Source organism: Crocuta crocuta, unplaced genomic scaffold (assembly GCF_008692635.1).
Source record: "Crocuta crocuta isolate KB4526 unplaced genomic scaffold, BGI_CrCroc_1.0 scaffold564, whole genome shotgun sequence".
In the NCBI taxonomy this organism is placed as follows: domain Eukaryota; kingdom Metazoa; phylum Chordata; class Mammalia; order Carnivora; family Hyaenidae; genus Crocuta; species Crocuta crocuta.
In genome coordinates this window covers 837379-850427 of record NW_027533010.1, presented here as the reverse complement: position 1 = coordinate 850427, position 13049 = coordinate 837379, and the positions used below count along the sequence as shown (strand labels likewise).

The 13049-nt window shown below is 37.4% G+C and overlaps 1 protein-coding gene across 1 annotated transcript in view; it reads left to right on the top strand.

The window, feature by feature from the left end:
* The window catches only part of DNAH7 (dynein axonemal heavy chain 7), a 245938-nt gene that overhangs the window by 66349 nt on the left and 166540 nt on the right, over positions 1–13049 (top strand). The window contains exons 17-19 of the mRNA XM_077745812.1: positions 352–498; positions 1998–2683; positions 5078–5264. Of these exons, the coding sequence (XP_077601938.1) occupies positions 352–498; positions 1998–2683; positions 5078–5264 (1020 nt within the window). The remainder of the gene's footprint in view (positions 1–351; positions 499–1997; positions 2684–5077; positions 5265–13049) is intronic.

Sequence of the window (13049 nt, the reverse complement as noted above, 5' to 3'; positions counted from 1 at the left end):
TTGATGATTATAAGTTTAAAAATTCTTCTAAATCATTTGTTAGCATACATTCTTTTGCATACTAAAGCATAATACCATTGTTTAACACATTCTTATTTTATTGGTTATAATTTCTTACGTTGATAGTACCAGGGTACCTTTGTCTAATTTGTGAATTATAGGAATCTCAATCCATTATTTTTAAATCCCGACTCTTAAAAATTCTGCCAGTCCTCTTCCAGATCATTCCTTTCTTTATATTTTGTCAGTGATGTAATAATTCTGATAATCCTTACAAATATTTAAACTTTCTTGGGATGCTGACAGATTTTACCTTTAAAAACTCATAACAATAAATATCGTTTGTACTAGTTGCGGTGCGAACGGTTTGTGGAGGAATTGGAGAGTTATGCTAAACAGTCAGAAGAATTTCACTCCTTTGGAGATCTTCAGGATGTACAGCGATACCTGAAAAAGGCTCAAACACTGAATGGAAAGTTGGATTTAGCAGCAGACAAGGTAAATTTTTTAAATTTTTAAGAGGATGAATTAGTTGAAAATAAAGAGCATTGAGTCTGTACCGTGTATTCACCTTTTAAAAACACATTCAAGTAACAGTTTAACTACCTATAGAGAATAATATAAATGGCACAAATATCACTATACTGTACACCTAAAACTAATATAATATGATAGGTTAACTATACTGGAATTAAAATTTAAAAAAACAAATGGCAAAAATAGATCTTATAGGCATGCTCCAAGGAGAAGCAGAATTGCTTTCTTTTGGTAGTTAGAATATTTCAGTGGCCTTCATCTTTTATCTGAGAAATAGAGTTCTATCTCCATCTGCTTATTTTTAATGTTGTGTCATGTAATCATTTATATCGTGTGCTAGCACCTGGTTACTACTTAAGTTTGCCCATCTTCACAGAAGCCAGTGTAGATTTGGTGGCTGTGTTTTTAAATGAGGCCCATTATCTTCTCCCATCAAGCCACATTGTTCCCAATATTGGTGTGTCAGAAGTCAGCTTTCTCATCAGAAGAAGCTGGAGGGGGAAAAGCCATACCCTTTGCCAAATAATTGCATTTTTTAATAAAAGGGAATATGAAAACAGACCATATTGTGATGGTTTCCCATTTTTCTTACATTGAAAGAGTTTAGTATCAGTTCAGGGAATTAAACAGTTTATAATAGTCAGAAATATGTAAACACATGTTGAGAAAAGAGAAACTGTAGTTTTAAAATTCTATAGTCACTGAAATTTTGGGTAACCTGCATAATATATATCCTAACTCACACTTTTCGATTCTATACATTTCTCCTCTAAACCACCCACATCCTCACATACTTCACTACTAAACAAAAAGGAAATTAATGCTTTCCTGGTCTCTTCTTATCCTGCACAGCTTCAAGTTGCAGCTCTGTTTACATCTTCTCTACATAAACACCTATTCACCACGATCCCTTGCCTCTGAGTGGTAGCATTTTCAGTATATACTATTCATTTATATTAAAGAGCTACTACCCTAAGACCTCTCTTCTCTTGCCATATGTTATTGCTGAATGGTTGCAACTTAACTCTATATATAGATGCCTTGTCTCCTGAGCTAGAATACTAACTCCTTGGAGTTGTTATTTTGCGATATAATAGCTTTTCCCTCTACTTTCCACAGTACCTGATACAATGTTGTATGTATTGAAAGTACTTAAGTACTTGTTAATAAATGATGCTGTATCCCCAAAATATCTGGAAGGGCAAAGACTTCTTTATGTATATTGTTACTATTTTAACATTTAACCAGTTAGTGTTCTCTGGAAAATGTAATAAAAAAGAAATAGAAAACAGAGATTACTGCTCAGTGTTTCTGAATTATGGCCTGATTTAAGTTTAACTTTGGGGTTTAGTGAGGGTTTTGGGGTATCTGATAAAAATAAAAACATCTGACAAAAATATTTTAAAAAATAATATTGAATATCATTCCCAGAATAATAAATCTAATACTTGTCATTCTAGATTGAGCAATTTAATGCTGAAGAAGAGGCATTTGGTTGGCTACCATCAATATATCCTCAACGCAAAAAAATCCAGGATGGTTTGAACCCTTATCTTCGTCTTTATGAAACTGCTGTTGAATTTAGCAACAAATACCGAGGATGGACTGAAGGACCGTATCATAAGGTGAATCCAGACCAAGTAGAAAGAGATGTTGGAAATTACTGGAGAGGACTGTATAAGCTGGAAAAAATCTTCCACGATTCTCCAAATGCCTTGGCAATGACAAAAAAAGTAAGAACAAAGGTGGAAGATTTCAAGAATCATATTCCTCTCATTCAAGTGATCTGTAATCCTGGTTTGCGCCCCAGGCACTGGGAGGCCATGTCTGGCATCGTTGGTTACCCACTGCAGCCAGGAGATGACTCCACCGTCTTCTCTTTTTTAGACATGAATCTGGAACCATATTTAGATAGATTTGAAGGTATTAGTGAAGCAGCTAGCAAAGAATATTCTCTCGAAAAGGCCATGGACAAGATGACTAATGAGTGGGATGCAATGGAATTTGTCATTCTTCCTTATAGAGAAAGTGGGACATTTATTCTGTCATCAGTTGATGAAATTCAGATGTTGTTGGATGACCACATTATTAAAACACAAACTATGCGAGGATCCCCTTTCATTAAGCCTTATGAGAAACAAATAAGGTAAAGTAATATTTATGTGACAGTGCTAATGCTATGTTACCAGAAGTGTAACTTGTAGGTAATATACGGTTCTTTTTGAAATCGATTCTGCACTTCATACTTAACAATATAAATAGTTGATTGTAAAGAATAATAACCTTTGCTTTTCAAATAGTACTTATTCCTTTGCTATGATCTAGACTCATAGCAAAGGTAGTGTACAATCAGCCTCCATCTAGATATTCATTTTCAGTGCTTACAATCTGATCTTATATGTTTGACTCAAAAAAATTTCACATCTATGTACATAGTGTATAGAACATATAAACTATGAAACTGAAAGTAATATCATTTTCCAAATATACTAATTAGGTTAGTATAGATGATCCTTGAAAGTTTATTGTAATTTTCACTCTTGTACAAGAAGGATGGTGGGTAAGTGCAGAAGTATGAATATTATGACTCTAGTCTGGAGTTTCAGGTATCTGACGCAGATGATTAAATGAAATCCTTGTCTTGTCAATTTAAAAAAATTTTGTGATTTGAATTAAGCAGTTTATATTTTACCTTAGAAAAGGGAGTAAGTCCTGGGGTGCCTGGGTGGCTCAGTCAGTTGAGCGTCCAACTCTTGATTTTGGATCAGATCATTATTTCACAGTTCATGGGTTTGAGCCCCACATCAGGCTCTGTGGGATTCTTTTTCTCCGTCTTTCTCTCTGCCCCTCCCCTGCTCACGTGCACATGCTCTCTCTCTCAAAATAAATAAACTTAAAAAAAAGTAAATCCAATTCGGACTACTATTTTCAGTGTGACTTTGTATGACAAAGGAAAGCTACCTGCTTAGTAGTATCCACCTCTGGTTATTGATGAGTCTCCTAAACTCCAGTTGGCCTGATGTTGGCCCAGTCACTTGGGTTACTCTGCCGCCTGCCTTGCTTGCTCCCAAGTGTTCATCAAGAGTAATTTTTAAAACTACTCTAAAAGTGGCATATCCAGATTCTATTTTTAAGGACGATACTTGTAGTCATTAGCACATAGGAAATTTTCCGTGTCCATCGGGGATTAGTTGGAGAAAGAGGGAAGACCAATAGAAGGTAGAGGCATTTATTTCTTCTTCTAAAAGGAGGTTAAACAAATTCATTGATAAATGTTGCAAGGAAGGTATTTTAGAAAAGCATTTGAAAATGCCCGGTGACATTTAGAAACTTCTGTTTATATGTCTTTAACAATCTAAAATTACAGATCACTAATTAAAAATGATGAGTAATATATTAATATACACATAAAGCTATCCCATCTCTAAGTTCTCTTGCTATTACCTGATGATGCTTCTTGATGGCTATGTTATCTCTTGTAGCATTGTGGTTGCAGCTCCCTGGGTTCAGATCTGGCTCTATTATTTATTGCTGAACTTAAACCTGGTACTTACTTCCATGTACCTTAGTCTCTCCATTGGTAAACAGATATTGTGCTGAACCCTATAGGATCATGAAGAGGTAGCAAATCCATACAGAGACCTTAGAATTGTGCTTAATTAAAACTATTAGTTTATGGTATAATCATGATATTTATTCTTGAGGAAATCTTGTCCTATTTTTTGCTCTCCATATTTAGAAATGAACTGATTACTATTGTAGGTTAAAAATGCTTCCAGGGTGCCTGGGTGGCTCAGTCGGTTAAGTGTTCAACTTCGGCTCAGGTCATAATCTCATGGTTAGTGGGTTTGAGCCCCGCGTCGGGCTCTGTGCTGACAGCTAGCTGAGAGCCTGGAGCTTGCTTCAGATTGTGCGTCTCCCTCTCTCTGTGACCCTCCCCTGCTCACGCTGTCTCTCTCTCTCTCTGTGTCTCTCTCAGAAATAAATAAGACATTAAAAAAAATAATGCTTCCTACTCATGAATGACACACTATTATATTTTAGATTATGTATATTTTTCTTTAAAGCCCAGTTACATCTTATGAGTTGAAATGTTGTATTCTAGAAATAAAGCTTTTTTGGGCTCAATTTTTTTTTTTACTAAAAAGAAAAGACTATTAAAGGAAATGAGTCATGGACGTAACTACCTTTCCTAAGAAGTTCAGAGTGCCCTTCACTGAGAACATCATTACTGTCCCCAAAATCTCATTTCTCAGTTTGTACCCTCTACCCATTAAATTAAATTGCAGAAAGGTTTATTGCTATGACATTTACAGATACCAGCCCATTTGAAGGTAGGTATTATCTGAACGTAAAATTGATGCTATTATTGTAAGATTTTGTACAACAAATTTAGTGATTTTTCATTGAATGAAGGTAGATGAATGGAAATGGAAATAATAGCTCAGCACACAAGATTGGCAATCTTGGCCTCGTTTTGAGTTTTGTCATATGAAACATTGCTTGATTTGCTGTTGAGCCACTGTGTTTTGCTTCTCAGAGAATGGGAGAGCAAGCTCCTGCTGCTTCAAGAAATTCTGGATGAATGGCTCAAAGTCCAAGCCACATGGCTGTATTTGGAGCCCATTTTCAGTTCTCCAGACATTATGTCTCAAATGCCCGAGGAAGGCAGACGGTTTACAGCTGTGGATAAAACATGGAGAGATCTAATGAAAACTGTCATACAAGTAGGTAAAAATCTCTGACACTGTAATTATTTGGTTGAAGTGACAAGATTTTTGTTTTCAAAACAATTTGAATAAGTCATTTTATCTTCCTCCACGTATGTTCTCTTTTCAGATATTATTTTAGAATCTCAGGAGCAAGAAATATCAAAACCAACTAGGTATCTTCCGATAGTTTCTTGAGGTCCAAAGTAATTTAAATTATTTAATAACCTGTGGTTCTATTAGTGGTTCCTACAGGATGCTCGGCTAGGAAGACACTGTACACAGCACTCCATGTCCCCATCTATTCTTTGTCCCTTCATTATGGGCTACCCCATCCCTGAGATGCATTACGGCAGAAACATGCCAGTGTGCCACTCAATCTATGTTTCTCTTTAGGCATCTAAAAGAAGATGAGTTGCAAAGACAAATACAGAGACCAATAAATCCAAAACAAAATGCAATCAATCAGTCAAAGCACAAATACCACGGAGAACTTACAATTTTAGTTAAGGATGGAATTTGGTAAATACTAGTAACACTGAAAAGATAGGGTTTTTTTTGTTCAATTCAAAAGACATTTAGTGCCCACAAAGCACAGTTTGCACGTTAGCAGGAAGGTTACACTATAACAGAAGAAATATTAGTTATTAAATTATATTCATTAAATGAATATAAGTTTCTCCATTGGTGTTTTTGATCAAATACAATACTAAGGTAGAGCAAGTATTATGTTAAAATTTTCCTACCCTAAAATACAAACACACATAATTTTAATACCTAAACTTTGACTGTGACTTAAACTGTGACTATAACCCTAAATACTAATAATACTGTGTCAACATCAACTATATGATTTGCTAGGAAAATATTCAGAAAGATTGACATTGATTGAATAAATTCATTTTATGTATTAATACTTGAAACATGTCTCTGCATAAGCTAAACTTCTGTAAAGTTAAACACACTGGAAATCTATATTTAAAGGACCTATGGTGAGTCACACTGTAATACGTTTAATCACCTCTAATCAATTTTGAAACTTTAGCCTTTCGTATATTGTTTCCCTACAACGGGGCAAAGCCCTTGTAATGTGTACATTTTCATTTGGAAAAGGATGAAGTAGAATTTTTGTTTGGCTGCTGCAAAAGCAAAAAGTAGATGTTTCTATTCTCCTAGTTAAGATAATTTTTAAAATAAAAAATCCATTATTTTTTGTGTCTGATCAAAATATTCTTCAGAACCTCATATTGCTAAGGAAATTTTATAAACATTTAAGTGCCTAGAAAAGGGCGGCTATACCGGGACTAATAAGTTAAGGAGGCAGATTTTCAATTCTATCAAACTGCTGAATTAAAAACAAAGAAGTACACCTGAAACTAATAAAACACCATATATTTTTTTAAGGTAAAGCAGACAAAACAAGAAACCGTAACTTACTTTTATTGCCAAATAAGCAGTTTCCTTTGGGTGACACTTCCTTTAGATTTGCTGGAAGACCTGATTGTCTTCCTGAACTGGCTTTCCATTTTCTTTNTATATTCATTAAATGAATATAAGTTTCTCCATTGGTGTTTTTGATCAAATACAATACTAAGGTAGAGCAAGTATTATGTTAAAATTTTCCTACCCTAAAATACAAACACACATAATTTTAATACCTAAACTTTGACTGTGACTTAAACTGTGACTATAACCCTAAATACTAATAATACTGTGTCAACATCAACTATATGATTTGCTAGGAAAATATTCAGAAAGATTGACATTGATTGAATAAATTTACTTCATTTTATGTATTAATGCTTGAAACATGTCTCTGCATAAGCTAAACTTCTGTAAAGTTAAACACACTGGAAATCTATATTTAAAGGACCTATGGTGAGTCACACTGTAATACGTTTAATCACCTCTAATCAATTTTGAAACTTTAGCCTTTCGTATATTGTTTCCCTACAACGGGGCAAAGCCCTTGTAATGTGTACATTTTCATTTGGAAAAGGATGAAGTAGAATTTTTGTTTGGCTGCTGCAAAAGCAAAAAGTAGATGTTTCTATTCTCCTAGTTAAGATAATTTTTAAAATAAAAAATCCATTATTTTTTGTGTCTGATCAAAATATTCTTCAGAACCTCATATTGCTAAGGAAATTTTATAAACATTTAAGTGCCTAGAAAAGGGCGGCTATACCGGGACTAATAAGTTAAGGAGGCAGATTTTCAATTCTATCAAACTGCTGAATTAAAAACAAAGAAGTACACCTGAAACTAATAAAACACCATATATTTTTTTAAGGTAAAGCAGACAAAACAAGAAACCGTAACTTACTTTTATTGCCAAATAAGCAGTTTCCTTTGGGTGACACTTCCTTTAGATTTGCTGGAAGACCTGATTGTCTTCCTGAACTGGCTTTCCATTTTCTTTTTTGTCAATACTCTCCAAAGCTTCGAAAATAAACCTCAATCTGTATTCTCTCAGGAAGTTGAGTGAGTTGACCTGTGTAGTAGAGATGTCATTAGATTAAGTGTTTGATACAAAAAGCCACCACTTTCCATCTGAGGAATTGCTAATAAAGGTTCTTTTAGAACTGGGCAAGAGAAAAGGCTCCGAGGTTAAATCTACAATGTAAAGGATAATTTCAAGTTTTGATACCCGCTACCAAAGACCCCTTCTCAAGAGGAGTGAGACTTATTAACCTTTTAATCTAATTCCAGAATTTTTCAGTCACCATTAAGATAGCTTTGGCTATGGGCCACCTGGGTGACTCAGTCGGTTGAGCATCCAGCTTCAGCTCAGGTCATTATCCCACGGTTCATGAGTTCAAGCCCCGCATCAGGCTCTGAGGTGACAGGTTGGAGCCTGGAGCCTGCTTTGAACTAACTCTCTCTCTCTCTCTCTGCCCCTCCCCCACTCGTTCTCTCTCTCTCTCTCTCTCTCTCTCTCAAAAATAAATAAACATTAAAAAAAATCTTTTTAAAAGATAGTTTTCCCTATAAAGACTTAGCTACATCCGTTTCAAATCCTCAGTCTCATGTTCTATGCAAAGCTCTTCTTCTCTGCACAGGGTAGGTAAACCTGAGGTTCCAGTATCGGGGAGATGTGGGGACTGCCCTCCCACACTTCTCTCTTCCCTGCTCTTGTGGCCTGGTGCCGGGGCAAAGAGAATAAGGGATAAGAAGAGGGAGAGAAAGAAAGAGGACAAGAGTGATTCACTGATATAACTGATCCAGCCAATTGGCTGTCCTCTTCATCAGTAGTCACAAGATGGACAACCTCCTGTGAGTGGTGTCCGGCCCTGTATCTATACACTTGGTCTTCACAACTGGTCTAGCTTCTTGATCAGTTGTGGACAGTTGAAGTCCACAGAGTGGCTCAGTGCGGACAGGTGAAGCCCCTGACACATCCGGGCTGCTAAGAGATTCTATGTGGAGCATCTCTTCCAGGTTCGTTCACCCTTTGTGAGATTTGGCCGCATCTTCAATCTGACCTCCTAGTGGTGGCTGTTACCGCATTTCTCTGTCTATCTCTGACCTGTGCTACAGCAGTATTTCATAAGTCTTAATTTCATCTAGGGCTTGCAGGAAGAGGGGATCTATCTTCTCTACCCCTTGGTAACCTTGAGCATGTGCTCTTTACCCCTCCTCCTCCTGGTCATCCCGCCAACTGTTTTCTCCCGGCGTCCTTTCGCTGCCTTAGTAGCTCTAGAGCAGGCGAGCGCGCCCAGTGACGGGGCAGAGTTCCAGTCGGTGAAGACGTTAGCTTCCTCTCATTTTGTAGACACATGAAAACATTTCTAGGGACTCTCTTGGCCCCTTTCCTAAGATTCGGGAAACATGGAAACCAGTTAATTGCCTAGCATTTGGAGGTGAAAGAAATAAGTAGATAACCGTTCTTCACGTATGTTGCACTCACTCCCAAACTTGACTTTTGACCCTTATGACTGTCATTTGTATTCCATACAGGCAGAAGAATGCACTCTTGAACTTCTCCCCAAAACTTGCCTCCTGTAGTCTAACCCCATCTTAGTAGACATAAATACCATTCCCCTGGTTGCTCCGATGAAAAACTTAGGAGTCTTTCTGTCTGTCTGTCTTTCTGTCTGTCTCTCTCTCTCTCTCTCTTCTATAGCAAATATAACCACTTGGCACCACACGTCTCACTTCTTTCTAGTGAGCTGGAAAGCTAAACATCTCTCAGATACTCTAGCATCTAGTGTTTTTTTTTTGCAGCGAATTAGACTTACACAACTATAAACCGTCATTTGGGGTTTTGGAAAGCGTAAGTGAAACAGCAACCTTCTTCAGCTCTTTCTGCTGTCAGACAAGATCATGAACACACGATTTTGGTTTTGGTTTTGTTTTTGTTTCCTTTTCCAGAAGGACTTCATGTCTGGTCATTAGTTGTATAGGTCTTCGGCGGCAGTGATGACAGTGGCTCTCTGAGCCCTAGAATCACAGCCACTGCAGCGCGTCCCTGAATGCACTGTTAAAGCGGTGGTTGTACCCTTTTGTCCTGACTGGGTCAGAAGTAGAAATGCTCCTGGAAGGTCAGTTCCACAGTGTCTTAGGAGCCTCTCCTGAAATCCCAGCTTCGAGTGTGCCCCCCCAGACCTTCTGATGATTTTGTAATCACTTATTTCCCTATCTTAAATGTCTTTTTTGCTTAATGTACCCAAAAGGATTTTGCACCGAACTCTGAATAAATGTATAAACACCGCAAAGGTGGAACTGTGATTGTTTGTATGACACAGTTGGGTTGTAGAATCACAAAAATCTAGTTACCATTTGAAAATGGAACACTGGTGGTACCTGGCATACAGTACAGAAATCACTTAAATTGTGCTCTTGGTCTCCTGGAAAGAAGAGTCTTATTTTATAGGCAGTCCTTTGGTGGACCGAGTGGCTGCTGGAATAGGACAACGTGGCAGGCTCTGAGATAAAAGGGATATGAGATTGGCTGAATTCTTTCAAAAGCATTAGAGAATTAAGGAATGAAATGGCTTAATTCAGAGTTTAAAACTAGCTCAAGACATGGTCAGAGGACTAAGGAGCCTCCTGTGAGGCACTCAAAGAGCCTCTTATTTCTCCGAGCTACAACTTCAGTGTAGCCAAAAATGAGTGATAGCGTCTGATTCGGTGGGTTGCCAAATTGCAGTGTAATTTAATTGATAGCCTTGCTGGATCTGTTACGTGAAAGGTAGATTACTTACTGGGAAAGAGTATGATGGTGAGAACTGGAAATGGGGACATCTGGCTCGATGTGATGGACTCTGGGTCCCTGACCTTCCTACTGCTGAGCCTCCCTTGCCAGAAGCCTTGGTAGAAACCTGAAAAACATTCAAGGCAGCTTATCCCAAGCTCTACTCTGTGATTCCACGTTTTATCACTTAGTGCTTAAAAAGCTTTCATGAGTATCTTAGAAGTTTTCTGTTGTCCAGGAATTTCTGATTAGGAATTTTATACTTTTGGAAGTTTATTGAACTGGCCAGAGCTTAATTCCATTAAGTATCTGGAATGGTACTTTCTGTGAAGCTTCCTGGCAGCAGTAATTAGAATGCTTTCTCTCTATACCCCAATTCAAGTTTCAGGCCCCTGATCCTCACAGGTTTAAAAATGCAAGTCAACCAGTAGATTACCATTTGAGCTGCGGAGAGTAGTGATACTTGTGATGCAAAAGAAAACAATAAAATTTGTAAAACTGTTCCTTTAACCAAAAAAAAATATGATGGTTAATATTCCTTTTCTTCCCCTGGGAGAGATAAAGTAAATGAAGTGTCAGAGGAGTCACATTAAGTGTCAAATTCTAGTCGTTTCTTATTAGAACATCCTATTGTTATGTCCTGAGAACACAGCTGATAAGCTCCATCCCGAGGCAACATGGAAGGTTATACTTTCCTTGAATTCCTCTGTAGTCTACAGACGAACCTAATCCTGCGTTCGCTCAGGCCTTCAACAAATGCGGATGGAATGCCAACTGTGGACCAAGATTTTATGGCAGTCCTTAAAGGGACTTAGAGCCAGTTTTACTTTACAATGATAAATAGCTTACCTGAAGGATGGCAAATTATAAACTTCTTTTTAACTCCATAAAACTGATGGGGTGGAGTAACTGCCTCGTGCTTCCATCCCCCCACCCCTCCCCACCCCCAGTAATGTCTTTCTGTCTGTTTCAGTGTCTTTGACAGACAGCTATGGAAGAGAAAATGGAAAGGGTTGTTTCAAGTTTAGGTGCCTCCTATAGTTAGACCATTTTAGGTGCTTCAAATATTTTCTCTAATTTGGTCCTCATAACAATTTTGGAAGAGGGCTCTTGTTCTCATTTTAAAGATAAAATAGAGACTCAGGTTTAAGTAAATGACCCAAGGTCAGACTTGTAATAAGGAGCTTTGGGGTTTAGGAACCAGGTCTGTGCTTTCCTTTATCTGCTTCAGTCTTTATTAAGTTGGTCTTCTCACAGGAATAAAGAGAAGGTACTTTAGTTTCCAGTCATGAGATGATTAGTTTTATATATATTTTTTTGCCTTTGTTCACTTAGAGCTAGTCTGTTTGGTTCAGCCATCGATCTAATTTGGCTAACTAGGTTTAACCTCAGGAATTCAATAAAAATTTTTTACTTGAATTTTAAGTGTTTCTAGAAGTATTTCTTTTGTAATTATTATATTTAGGGAAAGAAGTATGAACTGTTGTTTTAAATAGCTGAACTTTTCAGGGCACCTGCGTGGCTTGGTTGGTTGGGCATCGGACTTCGTCTCAGGTCAGGTCATGATCTCACGGTTCATGGGTTTAAGTCCTATGTTGGGCTCTGCACTGATGGCCCAGAGCCTAGAGCTTGCTTCGGATTCTGTGTCTCCCTCCCTCTCTGTTCCTCCCCTACCTGTACTCTGTCTCTCAGAAATAAATAAACATAAAAAAAATTAAAAAAAAAAAAAGCTGAATTTTTCTTTAGCTTTTAAACCTTAGATGCAAAGTAGCAATATTGTAATAGATTCTTTGAGAATAAACAAATATTGTTAATATGTGAAAGGGGTTTTTCACATTTATTAACAACTAACTAGCAACTATTCAGCTTTTTTTTTTTTTTTCCCCCAACAAGGAAAAGCATACTTCACCAGAAGGTGGCACTCTGAGAACACCATTCTGGATTTTGGATTTAGGTGTTCAAGAGTGCTCCTTTATCCTTTCTTTATGGAATGAATTGCACATTTAAATGATGATCTGAATCTTTATTATGCTGCTTTCTACATGTGGTTAAAAAATGTTTATTTAAACATAAAACTGTTAATAAATAAAATGTCTTTTAAATATTATCTCTTTAAAGATAAGTTAATATAGGGGCGCCTGGGTGGCTAAGTCAGTTAAGCATCCAACTTCAGCTCAGGTCATGTTCTCCCAGCTCATATGTTTGAGCCCCTGCACTGGATCCTCTCCCCTCTCTCTGCCCCTCCTTCACTTGTTCCCTCTCTCTCTCTCTTTCTCTCTGTCTCAAAATAAATAAACCTAAAAAAATTTAAAGATAAGTTAATATATGGATATGTTACATATTTCATATGAAACTGTTTTACTGAGAAAACAGATATTAATGATAATTATATTATTCTTTGAGTAAATTGTGGTTTCCAAGTTATGTTGTTAAAATTCAGAACAAAGCAGAGGTGCCTGGATGGCTCAGTTGGTTAAGAGTCCGACTTCAGCTCAGGTCATGATCTCACGGTTCATGAGTTCAAGTCCCGTCAGCCCCACGTCAGGCTCTGTGCTGACAGCCTGGAGCCTGCTTTGGATTCTGTGTCTCCCTTTCTCTCTGCCCCTCTT